At 44.4% G+C, this 15,030-nt stretch overlaps 1 protein-coding gene across 4 annotated transcripts in view; it reads left to right on the plus strand.

The window, feature by feature from the left end:
* The window catches only part of LOC129859362 (arf-GAP with SH3 domain, ANK repeat and PH domain-containing protein 1-like), a 69,538-nt gene that overhangs the window by 29,038 nt on the left and 25,470 nt on the right, over positions 1 to 15,030 (plus strand). For 3 of the 4 annotated variants that reach the window (XM_055929058.1, XM_055929061.1, XM_055929060.1), the window contains exons 4-12: positions 163 to 237; positions 3,854 to 3,903; positions 6,325 to 6,454; positions 8,730 to 8,815; positions 11,902 to 11,977; positions 12,257 to 12,343; positions 13,617 to 13,625; positions 14,120 to 14,220; positions 14,352 to 14,421. In XM_055929058.1, coding sequence (XP_055785033.1) covers positions 163 to 237; positions 3,854 to 3,903; positions 6,325 to 6,454; positions 8,730 to 8,815; positions 11,902 to 11,977; positions 12,257 to 12,343; positions 13,617 to 13,625; positions 14,120 to 14,220; positions 14,352 to 14,421 — 684 coding nt within the window. The remainder of the gene's footprint in view (positions 1 to 162; positions 238 to 3,853; positions 3,904 to 6,324; positions 6,455 to 8,729; positions 8,816 to 11,901; positions 11,978 to 12,256; positions 12,344 to 13,616; positions 13,626 to 14,119; positions 14,221 to 14,351; positions 14,422 to 15,030) is intronic. The other variant, XM_055929059.1, reaches the window with a different exon arrangement.

Here is a 15,030-nt window from a genome sequence, read left to right on the forward strand (position 1 = left end):
CTAAATAGCCAAGATTGAGTTCACCTTTAGACTGAAGATAATACTGTGTCTGTCAGTAAGTGTTGATGTACTCTAGCTGAAAGATGAAGCAGTAGCTGCTTGACTCTTGCCCTGCTGACCAAGTCACTGTATCTCTCTCTCTCTCTCTCTCTCTCTCTTCAGCTCCAGAGCCTGAGCCATAATGTGATCTTCACCCTGGACTCGCTGCTGAAAGGGGACCTGAAAGGCGTGAAAGGGGTAAGATTTACAGTAACCTCCTCTTCTCCCTTGTTTCCTCACTCCCTCTCTCTGCCTGACCCCCTAGGGGATGGCCTAGCACTGAGGCATGTTGGGAAGAGAAGAGGGAGCCCACTCAGCAGATCTGTCCATTCATCTGTGTGTATGTGTGTGTGTGTGTGTGTTTTAGAGAGTGTGAGAGAGAGTGTGTGTGTGTGTGTTTGAAAGAGAGAGAGGGAGAAAGATAGAGAAATGGAGAGGGGGAGGAAGACCGAGTGGGCCGGACTGTTTAAAAGATCACACTGTAAATCTTTGTGGGGTAAACAGTGTCCTTGTGTTGTGCCTGAAGGCGAGCGCCACGAATAAACGGGTCATGAACCCGTGAGGTTGGAAACATGGACTGGGCGTGGTAGTGGGCTCCAGAACGTAAATTGTGAGCCTGAGGCCTTGCCTGCAGTGGCAGAGCTAGGGCTGTTACGATAGTGGGATTTTGGAATGACGGTTATTGTCCAGCCAAAACTTTCACTGTAAAAACCGTCATAATCATTTGAATATTTAAGACGCACATTTCTCCTCTCCTCCGTTCCTAACTGCATGTACTTCTGTAGAAATAGAATGAGGATAGAATGGGCGTCTCCATTCACGTCAATGATGGCATAGTGAGTGGACTGGCGGCCATTTGCGAGTGTACGCATATGAGCAGAGCAAGAAAAAACAGGAAGTGTACCCATCAATAGACGGGTTAGCTGACAACATCAGGAAAACGATGCGCGCCCGTCGATGAGGCAGAGGGCCGTGTGTTGTTATGATTCTGGACGGTCAGATAGCTAGCAACAACGACGAGAAACTGCCATGTGGCGTGGCTCATTTTAGCTATTTTTATTTTGTTATTGATACCATGTCTTGTTTTATGGTGTTTTCACTCTTGTCATGTCTTTGCTAATATGACAAATCATTTGCAAGCTAGCTAAACCAACAAATGTAATGATGAATTTGAGACACAACAAGTGGTCATTGTGCAAATGTGTTTGTTTTCAATCAAGATTTGGAGAGGAATTATAGTTTACATCTGGTCAACAGTCCTTTGAGTCTAAATCAACCCTGTCTGTTTTGCTTCACATTACAAATAAATACATTCCATTGCATAAGCCACATCAGTTAAGATCATTTGAAAGAACATTTGACATTACGATGGAAATGATTGTATCACAATACCAGGTAGCCACTGCGAGTGTACCCATGAGTTTACCAGTCAAACTGCCAGGGAAAGAGGTTTGTTTGCTCGTTTGCTACAACACCTTGCTTCTTTCAGCAAGGAGCCACATGTCATGCCCTAACCTTAGAGATCCTTTTTTATTCTCTATTTTGGTTAGGTCAGGGTGTGACTAGGGCGGGTACTCTAGTTTTTGTATTTCTATGTTGGCCTGGTAATGTTCCCAATCAGAGGCAGCTGTCTATCGTTGTCTTTGATTGGGGATCATATTTAGGCAGCCTTTTTTCCACCTGTTGTGTGTGGGATCTTGATTTTGTATTGTTGCTTTTTAGCCCTACAAAGCTGTACGTTTCGTTTGTTACTCTTTATTGTTTTGTGCCGGTTATCATAAATAAAAATGATTAACCTACCCCACGCTGCATCTTGGTCCGACCATCCTTCCAACAACGATCGTTACACCACAACGTTTTATCACGTTGTTAAGAGTCCCATGTTAATGCCCGGCCGTCCCGTTTTCAGTCAGCTGTTCGTTCCACACACACACAAAAAAAGATGGTTATGACAGTTGTTTTATTTTCATGACTGTCTTCATCCGTAACCGTTAGTGCTGATTAACTGAAATGTCTTTTTTTAACCAACTAATTGACCAATGTCGGTTCAATTATTTTTTTTAATTCTATTTAGTTTGTTTTCTTCTGTGAGCTCAATGCGTTTGTTGCACATTGAGTTGTAGTTTTCAACAGGCCAATGTTCTATATAATTATTACGTTTTCTGCTCTAATCTAACTACAATTACCACAATCCATTGCGTGGCTAAACTTGTCCGGTCTATGTTTATTTTACACCTTGCTACGTAAGAGATGGAAGAATGCGCAATCAAGAGGGGATATATATATAGAGAGCAGTTTCCTTGCGAGGTATCTGTACCTGAAAAGACATGATCTAAGTGATTGATAGTTGGTATTCAGCAGTCATAATAGTATGCCTTATTTACTTTGAAGAACTACAGACAGCGTAGGCAGCAGCTCTATAGAGATGAGATGATTTGGAATGAAATAGTCATCAAATAAAACAAATGTTATATACACAACAGCTGAAATATATTTTATTCAAGTAAAGTAATGTGAATAACTGGTTAATAAGTTATAAGCAGTCGTGGGCAGTCACTACCACCATGGGACTGTTATTAATTGTTTTATTCTGTGTCGTTACAGAATCCAACCCACATAATGAATTGCCAGAATAGCCAGTAAAGTTGTTCAATGGGATCTATCTATGGATCTATCTATCTAACTGAAATGTCTGACCTTTTGCGACAGTCTGACTGTGAATATCTGTATGAAAACCAAATGAAGGGAGTCATAGATATATATATTTTTTTAAATGGGTGGAGGAGATTAATCATAAACCCAAATTGAGAACCTTTTGTTTGAGTCAGGGTGAATTTGTGTGTGAGAGATATATTATGTACAACCTACCTAAAACAAGAGATCGCTATGTGCACAGGCAGTGGTGGAAAAAGTACCCAATTTTCATACTAAAAGTATAGATACTCTAATAGAAAGTTACTAAAGTAAAAGTGAAAGTCGTCCAGTAAAATACTACTTGAGTAAAAGTCTAAAAGTATTTGGTTCTAAATATATTTAAGTATAAAAGTAAATGTAATTACTAAAATATACGTATCAAAAATAAAAGTATAAAATTAGACAGCACCATTTACTTGTTTTTAAAATGTAGCCAGGGGTATAATCAACATAATTTACAAATTATGTATTTAGTGGGTCTGCCAGATCAGAGGCAGTAGGGATGACCACGTGTTCTCTTGATAAGTGCGTAAATTGGACCATTTTCCTGTCCTGCTAAGCATTCACCGTGTAATGACTACTTTTGGGTGTCAGGGAAAAGGTATGAGTAGTAAAAAGTAGATTATTTTCTTTAGGAATGTAGTGAAGTAAAAGTCAAAAATATAAATAGTAAAGTAAAGGCCTGATTGGTAGAGTGCTATGTATTTATTTTAATGTTATTTTTGTATTTGTTATCTTATAAAAAAAAATCACTCTTAATGCAATGCGCGTTGCAGAGAACACCGAAAGAAGAATTATCACTGAATAGTCACAGTGAATTATTGTAATGTTTGTTGTTGTCATTTAATCCCATAAGGGATGGGTTACCAACTGGCGATTTGACACAAAAATCTAATTTCATTTATTCATTCATGCATAGTGAATTTAATGTTTACACATTTTTATCGAAAACTAAATTGATTTTTTTGACATGGTTGACATGGTTATACGGTAATTGTGCTAGCTCTATGTGTGGCAGTGATGGAGAGAGAGAATTCTCAGAGTCAACACTGTACTGTGGGATTCCAGATTGACCTGTTTACTGCTGAGTACTGATACTTTGTTCTCCCCTTTCTTTCAGGATATAAAGAAGCCCTTTGACAAAGCCTGGAAAGATTATGAAGCTAAATTGTAAGTGTGTTAATAAATGTGTGCCTGTACATAGCTGTGTTGGGACACTTGAGGGTTGCCTTCGGAAAGCATTCAGACCCCTTGACTTTAGGTTAAAGCCTTATTCTACTTGTTTTTTCCCTCATCAATCTACACACAATATCCCATAATGACATAGCAAAAACAGGTTGTTGTACATTTTTGCTAATTTATAAATAAAAAAATGGAAATATCACATTTACATAAGAATTCATACCCTTTACTCAGTACTTTGTTGAAGCACCTTTAGCAGTGATTACAGCCTCGAGTCTTCTTGGGTATGACGCTACAAGCTTGGCACATCTGTATTTGGGGAGTTTCTCCCATTATTCTCTGCAGATCCTCTCATGCTCTGTCAGGTTGGATGGGGAGCATTGCTGCACAGCTATTTTCAGGTGCGATCGGATTAAAGTCTCGGCTCTGGCTAGGCCACTCAAGGACATTCAGAGGCTTGTCCTGTAGCCATTCCTGCATTGTCTTGGCTGTGTGCTTAGGGTCGTTGTCCTGTTGGAAGGTGAACCTTCACCCGTCTGAGGTCCTGAGTGCTCTGGAGCAGGTTTTCATCAAGGATCTCTCTGTACTTTGCGCCGTTCATCTTTCCCTCGATCCTGACTAGTCTCCCAGTCCCTGCCGCTGAAAAACATCCCCACAGTTTGATGCTGCCACCACCATGCTTCACCGTAGGGATGGTGCCAGATTTCCTCCAGACGTGACGCTTGGCATTCAGGCCAAAGAGTTCAATCTTGGTTTCATCAGACCAGTGAATCTTGTTTCTCATGGTCGGTGAGTCTTTAGGTTCCTTTTGGCAAAATCCAAGCAGGCTGTCATGTGCCTTTTACTGAGGAGTGGCTTCCGTCTGGCCACTACCATAAAGGCCTGATTGGTGGAGTGCTGCAGAGATGGTTGTTCTTCTGGAAGGTTCTCCCATCTCCACAGAGGAAGTCTAGAGCTCTGTCAGAGTGACTATCGGGTTCTTGGTCACCTCCCTGACCAAGGCCCTTCTCCCCCGATTGCTCAGTTTGACTGGGCGGCCAGCTCTAGGAAGAGTCTTGGTGGTTCTTAACTTCTTCCATTTAAGAATGATGGAGGCCACTGTGTTCTTGGGACCTTCAATGCTGCTGACATTTTTTGGTACCCTTCCCCAGATCTGTGCCTTGACACAATCCTGTCTCAGAGCTCCATGGACAATTCCTTCGACCTCATGGCTTGTTTTTTGCTCTGACATGCACTGTCATCTGTGTGACCTTCTATAGACAGGTGTGTCTTTCAAAATCATGTCCAATCAATTGAATTTACCACTAGTGGACTCCAATGAAGTTGTAGAAACATCTAAAGGATGGTTAATGGAAACAGGATGCACCTGAGCTCTATTTTGAGTCTCATCTCAAAGGTATGAATACATGTAAATAAGGAATTTCTATTTTTTATTATTTAAACATTTGCAAAAATGTCAAAAAACCTTCTTTGTCATGATTGGCTATTGTGTGTAGATTGTTGAGGATTTTTATTTATTTAGTACATTTAGAATAAGGCTGTAACGTAACAAAATGTGGAAAAAGTCAAGTGTATGAATACTTTCCGAAGGCACTGTATATGGTGATGTGTGCTTGTGTGAGACATACAGTTGTTTTTGGTGTCTTTAAAATGTCAGATCTGGGCCTCCCGTGTGGCGCAGTGGTCTAGGTCACTGCATCGCAGTGCTAGCTGCGCCACCAGAGTCTCTGGGTTCGCGCCCAGGCTCTGTCGCAGCCGGCCGCGACCGGGAGGTCCGTGGGGCGACGCACAATTGGCATAGCTCCGTCCGGGTTAGGGAGGGTTTGACCGGTAGGGATATCCTTGTCTCATCGCGCTCCAGCGACTCCTGTGGCGGGCCGGGCGCAGTGCGTGCTAACCAAGGGGGCCAGGTACACGGTGTTTCCTCCGACACATTGGTGTGGCTGGCTTCCGGGTTGGAGGCGCACTGTGTTAAGAAGCAGTACGGCTTGGTTGGGTTGTGCTTTGGAGGACGCATGGCTTTCGACCTTCGTCTCTCCCGAGCCCGTACGGGAGTTGTAGCGATGAGACAAGATAGTAATTACTAGCGATTTGGATACCACGAAAATTGGGGAGAAAAGGGGGCAATTTTTTTTTTTATAAATGTCAGCTCTGATGTACTGTATATTACAACTATAATTTAAGTGGAATGTTCCGCCCTGTAAAAGCTCTCTTTCATGTTGAGAATTCCATCTGATTTAAATGTGAGGTCATGGATTTTCTCTTCCTGCCTGCCCTCTTTTCCTTCCTTCCTTCCTTCCTTCCTTCCTTCCTTCCTTCCTTCCTTCCTTCCTTCCTTCTTGCCTGTCTACCTGTCTTGTCTGGTTTCACTAACACTGTCTGTCTGTCTGTCTGTCTGTCTGATTTCAGTACAAAGATCGAGAAGGAGAAGAGGGAGCATGCCAAGCAGCACGGGATGATTCGTACAGAGATAACAGGCGCTGAGATTGCTGAGGAGATGGAGAAGGAACGCCGTCTCTTCCAACTCCAGATGTGTGAGGTTAGAAGCGGACACTGGGCACAGACTAGAGGGCACTGATTGGGCACTGATGGGGCCCTGCCACCCCAGGCCAAATCCTAAGAGGACGACATAAAATGGGCATCCGTGCCAACCTCTGTTCTCTACATGATTATACTATAACCTAGTTACACATATCCCCAAAATGACACAAAAAACAGTGTCATATTGTCTTTCCATGCTCCAATCCTCCTATATAAAAGGCAGAGCAAAATAACAAACTGTTCGAGCGATGTGCTCAGCTGTGCCAATGAGCTGCCTCCCGGCGGGTGTAAACGCCTACTCCTCTCTCCCTCTTTATCTGCAGATTATTTGCTCACTTGGCATAACGGTACTGACAATTTCCATATTAACTTAGTGCTTCACTGTGGGATTCTAATTGGAGCAGTTATGGAGGAGCTCAACCCATCCACCTGTATTTCTGTGTACAGCGGGTGCGGTGTGGCTTGTCTCTCTCTTGGGTTTTTAGGGTGATCTCATTCACTGTGTTGTTATTGTGGATTGTTTGATATTGCTTCTAGTGTAGCGCTAGAGGGGCCCAGAGTTTATAACTAGGGCCCCAAGTTTTTCCTGCTCAAGTCATATTGACAGGAACAACTGCCAACCCTATAAGCGTGACTGATTCAAATGTATGCATGTGTGATTAAAACGCTTTGGATAAAAGCGTCTGCTAAATGGCCTATATTATTATTATTGTTATATATTGATAGCATTGCTAGCATTGTGTGGCACCCTATTCCCTACACAGTGCACAACTTTGGACCAGGGACCATAGGGCACTATATAAGGTATAGGGTGCCATTTGTTACACCAAATCCATCTTCCATCCCACTTTGCACTGCTGCCGCTGAACGTGTGAGAAGGACCAGGTGATGCTCAGCACAGCAGGCTATGTTCTGGATCTGATCTGAGACCTGACACTGCTACTGCAGCGTCCCTCGCCTCCCATTCACACAAAGCCCCATAACACACAGGCACCAACAGGCATTCACAACACACACTAAACCCACCCCACAGCGCAGACACCACAGACAAAAAGTGGAAAATCTCTGAGTCACACACACTCAGACTGACAAAAGCAATATGTGTGTGACTGTGTGTTTGGTTTCAGGGGAGCACGCACATGAGCACACACATACACACACAGAGGATCACATGGTAAGAAATGCAGCAGAGAAGCTTTGGGAGACAGGAGGTGCCTTAGAAGGGCATTCTGGAATAGATTAAACGTCCTCTGTGTGTGGAGCTGAAAATGGTGCTTAGCAGTGATTCTTCACAAACTGTTCTAGATTGGTACGCCATGGGATAAACTCAAGATTAAAATGATGTTTTATTCATTTGTTCGTCGGGCATGAATATGTCAGAGGAATTTGCTAATTTGTAGGCCGTGGTGGTTTCTGAAAAATAAAGGAAAAACAGAATTCTAGTTATCCATTTCAAACACAATTTACAATTTACTCATGATAATTTACAGATGTTGGATCTTAATTTGATCACGCTGTGGTTGCTGACAATTTTCACGCAAACTAGGAAATGCAAACTTGTAGTGTATTCGAGGTTTAAAAAGGCATCTAAACTTTGTAATTTCCACTTTAAAATGTCAGACTTGATTTTCCCTAACGAAGAACGTATCAACCCCTACAAAAAATGTCTATGAATTATAATCCACATAATAATTCACATTTCCTGTTGCTGCAGGATTATTTTCAAACTGGCTCAAATTAAGATCCTACATCTGTATATTGCCGTCCTTTTCAGTGACGTTTAGCCGTTTTTTCGGCTCCCACGGACTCAATGCTGTGTTGGCATCGTGGATCAGAGGCTCATAACCTCCATCGTATGGGCATTCTGATAAGATTATTATAAGTGTTCATTAGACATATTTTTACAAACAAATATTTTTTTATGGTGGTTTAATGCAGGGGCGGACAATTTTTCCAGCAGAGGGTTGGTGTGGTTGGGTGCAGGCTTTTGTTCCGGCCTAGCAGTAACATGACGATTTACTGGTTCATAAATGATAGCCTTCAAATGAATGATAGATTTCAAATAAGACCTTGATTAGTATAATCACGTGTTTCTGCTTTGCTCGAACAAAAGCCTTTCCCCCGCTCAGCCATTAGTGATTGTCCACCCCTGGTTTAATATATCACCACTACGTATAAGCATGGCAATACTCCATATTGCATTTCCAAAATCATGTAACAGAGCGTTCTATTTGATGTCAGTTTTCACAGACCACCACTTGTTTTCTCTACAGTACCTGATCAAAGTCAACGAGATCAAGACCAAGAAGGGAGTGGACCTTCTCCAGAACCTCATCAAGTATTACCACGCACAATGCAAGTAAGTAAACAGTACCGCGTTATCTCCCTCATTTACCATAGTGTAAGAGTCCCCCATACACGTGTGGATCATGTCTACTGAGATGTGTCTGATTGGTGGCGAACACGTAATTTCTGAGGGAATTATGTCACTGTATACTCTCAAGACTAGCTCTACAGTGCATTCAGAAAGTATTCAGACCCCTTGACTTTTTCCAAATTTTGTTACGTTACAGCCTTATTCTGAAATGGATTAAAATTGTTTTTTCCCCCCTCATCAATCTACACACAATACCCCATAATTACAAAGCAAAAACATTTTTTTAGAAATGTTTTCAAATGTATAAAAATAAAACACTGAAATATTACATTTACATAAGTATTCAGACCCTTTACTCAGTACTTTGTTGAAGCACCTTTGGCAGTGATAACAGCCTCGAGTCTTCTTGGGTATGACGCTACAAGCTTGGCACACCTGTATTTGGGGAGTTTCTCCCATTCTTCTCTGCAGATCCTCTCAAGCTCTGTCAGGTTGGATGGGGAGCGTTGCTGCACAGCTATTTTCAGGTCTCTTCAGAGATGTTCAATCGGGTTCAAGTCCGGGCTCTGGCTGGGCCACTCAAGGACATTCAGAGACCTTTTCCGAAACCACTCCTGCGTTGTCTTGGCTGTGTGCTTAGGTTCGTTGTCTTATTGGAAGGTGAACCTTCTCCCCAATCTGAGGTCCTGAGCACTCTGGAGCAGGTTTTCATCAAGGATCTCTCTGTACTTTTCTCCATTCATCTTTCCCTCGGTCCTGACTAGTCTCCCAGTCCCTGCCGTTTAAAAACTTGATGATGCTTCCACCACCATGGTTCACCGTAGGCATGGTGCCAGGTTTCCTCCAGACGTGACGCTTGGCATTCAGGCCAAAGAGTTCAATCTAGGTTTCATCAGACCGGAGAATTTTGTTTCTCATAGTCTGAGAGTCTTTAGGTGCCTTTTAGCAAAGCGGGCTGTCATGTGCCTTTTACTGAGGAGTGTTTTCTGTCTGGCCACTCTACCATAAAGGCCTGATTGGTGGAGTGCTGCAGAGATGGTTGTTCTTCTGGAAGGTTCTCCCATCGCCAGAGGAACTCTGGCGCTCTGTCAGATTGACCATCAAGTTCTTGGTCACCTCCCTGACCAAGGCCCTTTTCCCCCGATTGCTCAGTTTGGCAGGACGGCCAGCTCTAGGAAGAGTCTTGGTAGTTACAAACTTCTGCCATTTAAGAATGATGGAGGCTACTGTGTCCTTGGGGACCTTCAATGCTGCAGAAATGTTTTGGTACCCTTCCCCAGATCTGTGCCTCGACACAATCCTTTATCGGAGTTCTACAGACAATTCCTTCGACCTCATGGCTTGGTTTTTGCTCTGACATGCACTGTCAAATATGGGACCTTATATAGACAGGTGTGTCCCTTTCCAAATCATGTCCAATCAATTGAATTTACCACAGGTGGACTACAATCAAGTTGTAGAAACATCTCAAGGATGATCAATGGAAACAAGATGCACCTGAGCTCAATTTTGAGTCTCATAGCAAAGGGTCTGAATACTTATGTAAATAAGGTATTTCTGTTTTTTTATTTAAAAATACATTTGCAAAAATGTCTAAAAACATGTTTTCATTTTCTCGTTATGGTTTCTTTTTTTTTCTTTTTTTTCTTTTTTTTATTAATTTTATCCCCTTTTCTCCCCAATTTTCGTGGTATCCAATCGCTAGTAATTACTATCTTGTCTCATCGCTACAACTCCCGTACGGGCTCGGGAGAGACGAAGGTCGAAAGCCATGCGTCCTCCGAGGCACAACCCAACCAAGCCGCACTGCTTCTTTAACACAGCGCGCCTCCAACCCGGAAGCCAGCCGCACCAATGTGTCGGAAGAAACACCGTGCACCTGGCCCCCTTGGTTAGCGCGCACTGTGCCCAGCCCGCCACAGGAGTCGCTGGAGCGCGATGAGACAAGGAAATCCCTACCGGCCAAACCCTCCCTAACCCGGACGACGCTAGCCCAATTGTGCGTCGCCCCACGGACCTCCCGGTCGCGGCCGGCTGCGACAGAGCCTGGGGGCGAACCCAGAGACTCTGGTGGCGCAGTTAGCACTGCGATGCAGTGCCCTAGACCACTGCGCCACCCGGGAGGCTCGTTATGGGGTATTTAATCCATTTTAGAACAAGGCTGTAACGTAGCAAAATGTGGAAAAAGTCAAGGGGTTTGAATACTTTCCAAAGGCATTGTACATTATTCTCTCTGTGATTGCTCTTTGCTCTCTCTCTCTTTCCCTCTCTTTCTTTCTTTTTCTCTCCCTCTCTTTTTGTCTGTCCCTCTCAACCCCCCCCCCCCCCCTTCGTGACCCTTCGTGACGATGCGACGTGACAGCCGTGGGGGTTTGTGGGTAAATAATGGGTGCCCCCTGTGCCAGGGACTGAGCCCAACGCTGTGTCACCGACAGGCCTGACAGCCTCAATGCTGCTAGGTGGTTGTGTCATAACATTGGGGAAACAAAACAGTGCAGTTTTCTGGTTGTCTACTCAACCCAAAACTATGACTATCACAGTGTAGAGACATGCCTTTATAGAGCGATTGGAAAAGGACGTTTCAGTAGAAAACTGAGTTTCAGTAGGATGAGTGGGCTGAGGGAGGTGATGGATACCTGGAGGGTAGGAGAGAGAGGGGGTGGAGAGAGAGAGGGGGATAGAAGGGTTGTTAGTGGAGACGAGAGGATGCTGCATCCAGGTAGATGCCACTGGCAGATCCATAATGGATGACAGGAGGTGCTTAGCATTCCACTCTGGACACAGCCAGAGAGAGACAGGAGAGAGAGAGAGAGATCTCTATGCCAAAAGCCAGAGGGGCCAAGCAGTGCTATACATTATACATATCCAACTGCATCAGTCTCATTCTCAGTCACCCCTCTATTCATTTTGACCTTCCTAATGGCCATATAAGTCTTGGACACTTGACATTTCGAAATGATGTAAAAGACGCTACGCTCCACCAAAGGACTGCCCTTCGTCTCACTGTCGTTGGAATTAAAGTGAAAATCTCAGTGGAATTCTAATATCCGCCCTGTAATCTCTTGCAGCTTCTTCCAAGATGGCTTGAAGACGGCGGATAAGCTGAAGCAGTACATTGAGAAGCTGGCTGCTGACCTCTACAATGTAAATACCCACCCACAGGCTTCTCTCCATCTGATTACTGCTACTCTGAAGCCTGACATGTTATCTAGACTGATTCAGTGAGTGAGTGATTGAGTGTGTGTGTGTGTGTGTGTGTGTGTGTGTGTGTGTGTGTGTGTGTGTGTGTGTGTGTGTGTGTGTGTGTGTGTGTGTGTGTGTGTGTGTGTGTGTGTGTGTGTGTGTGTGTGTGTGTGTGTGTGTGTGTGTGTGTGTGTGTGTTCGTTTGTTTGTCTTATCTCACCCTGTGTATGCCCTTCTCAGATAAAGCAGACCCAGGACGAGGAGAAGAAACAGCTGACTGCTCTCAGAGACCTGATCAAGTCATCCCTTCAGCTGGACCAGAAGGAGGTAGACAGAACCTGGACAATCTAGTCCTAACTGGGCCAAGTGGGCCCAAGCCAGAGTTGACAAATAGGGAAAATAGTGGAAACTCCCTCCAGCCATGTGTGCACCAAATCAATGTTTGGTGGAAAATCAGACCGCAGCAGTAGACTCCTCAGTCCTCACCCCTAACCTTTCACCCTTAGAGGGTGTAGCTACTAGCTAGTCTCCTGTAGTGCAGAGTGAGTACCCAGTGCTGTACCATGCTGGTAGCCAGTGTTTGGTAGGCCTTGGCTGGTAACCAGTGTTGTGCCTCACTGGCTGCTTAGTGGAGAGCAACTTACTGTCTTAAAAGTCCAGTGCAGTCAAAAACGGGATTTTCATGTGTTTTATATATATTTCCACATTATGAGCTTGGAATAATACTTTGAAATTGTGAAAATGATGATAATGCCCTTTTAGTGTGAGAGCTGTTTGAAAAGACTGCCTGTTTTGGTGGGATGGCGTTTTGGTCACCAGGCAGTAAATTAGTTAATAGGCCAATAAGAAAGAGTGTTTCAAACCTCTCTGCCAATAACGGCTAGTTTTTAGTTTTCCACTCACCACTCAGACCACTCCCAGACAGTCCTAGCAAAATTCTTGCTTGAGAAATTGCTTTTTGCTAAGAAGCTATTTTAGTTTATTTTTGACCATTTTAATTGAAAACAATCACAGTAAGGTACTTAACTGTTACCCCAAAAGGTTTGATATTGAGATTTTTTTTAATGAGGCTTCATTAGCCCTTTAACTAACCTACCCTAACCTCTTTCTAAGCACTCACTGGTCACAACTGCCAAACACATCAATTAGGTCTCACACTCAATGCTAGCTGCTCGCTGTGTTTTGCATGTTGCTACTGTATAATAGTGAGCAGAGTCTAAGTGAGAGGGACTGGCCCACCGTATCAACACAGCTACAACTATCTGGCTGTGTCCCAAAATGGCACCCTATTCCTTGCATAGGGCACTCATTTTGACCAGAGCCCCGAGCGCTACGGGCGAAAGTGGTGCAGTATATAGGGAACAGGGTGCCATTTTGGACAGAGCCGACGGTCCACACCGAACATCCTCTGTTTTATAACGCCCAGACACAAATGTTGTCACTCACGCAATCACTCACTCACTCGTATGTACCGTACTACACTAACACCTACACTCAATGCGGGCAGGCGCTCTCTCACTCACAACTACACCTTGGCGGCTTCTTTCACACTCTCTCTCTCTCTCTATTCCCCTCTATTCGCTGCTCGTCTGGACTCAAGTCTAGAAGAGTAAGTGCTAGCATGCTTCTGACAGATTTTGAAGAGCATGCCCTCCTCTGTGTCTCTCCATTAGAAACGTGCTGTGTTCTTCATCTGATAGTGTGTTGGAACATGTGTGCCTCCCAAGTGGCTCCCTATTCTCTATGTAGTGCACTTCTTTTGACCGGAGCCTTTGTGGAAAAGTGGCGCACTAAATGGAGAGTTGGGCGCCATTTGGGACACATACCATGATCCTTTGAACATCAAATGTGACCCAAGAAATAATAACGGCTATGTGGGTCAGACACACACACACACACACACACACACACACACACACACACACACACACACACACACACACACACACACACACACACACACACACACACACACACACACACACACACACACACACACGCACACGGCCCTAGCCTGCACTGTCTGTAAGAGGCATATTTGGTTGGTTATGTGTGGTGCGTTGCTGTGTTTTCTGTGTCTAAACACTGTGTGTGTTGCTGCAGGACTCCCAGAGTAAGCAGGGTGGCTATAGTATGCACCAGCTGCAGGGCAACAAAGAGTTTGGCTGTGAGAAGAAAGGCTACCTGATGAAGAAGAGTGATGGGTAGGTCACACACACACACACACACACACACACACACACACACAGAGAGACACTGAACAGTACTGAACATACACAGACATGAAGAGCCCTTTTCGGCTCCTTCGTTGTGACTTGGTGTTGTCTTCCTGCAGGCTGAGGAAGGTGTGGCAGAGGAGGAAGTGTTCAGTGAAGGGTGGCATGCTCACCATCGCTCATGCTACGGTGAGTGGCAAAACACACACACACACACACACACACACACACACACACACACACACCTTGAGCACCCTTACACACTCCTGTCGAGGCTAGATCAAAGGCAACATTCAGTAGGAAGGAAGCTGTGTAGGCCACTATCAATCTAGCAGTTAGCAGAGAGGAATCGACATGGGTGGGTTGCCAAGGCAACCCCTTAGTCCCCCCCCCCCCCCCGTCTCCTGTTGCTGTGGTGACTCATCACTGAGTGTGGTGCTGGCTCTTCTCTTCCCGGGGTCTGTGGATACTGTGCTACTAGATAGACAGACACACATGCACACAAGGATGTGTGAGAGAGCACACACACACACACACACACACAAACACAATAGCTGGCCCCTGTTTTTATTATTGCAGCTCTACATTGCGGTGAACTCCCCCAAATGTCACTAATCGATCCTCATTTCCACCCATACTTCCACCGTCCTTTCAAGGAAACGCACATGTACTTATCCTCTGTTCTTTGTCTGACGGCTTGCCGCTCCTTCTCCATGTTTATTACCCATCAGCCCCTGTGCCAGCCTGGCAGCCTCACCACAGGGCTCATCACAGTCCGTTAACGTTTTGTTAACACCC

Source organism: Salvelinus fontinalis, chromosome 7 (genome assembly GCF_029448725.1).
Source record: "Salvelinus fontinalis isolate EN_2023a chromosome 7, ASM2944872v1, whole genome shotgun sequence".
Classification (NCBI taxonomy): Eukaryota; Metazoa; Chordata; class Actinopteri; order Salmoniformes; family Salmonidae; genus Salvelinus; species Salvelinus fontinalis.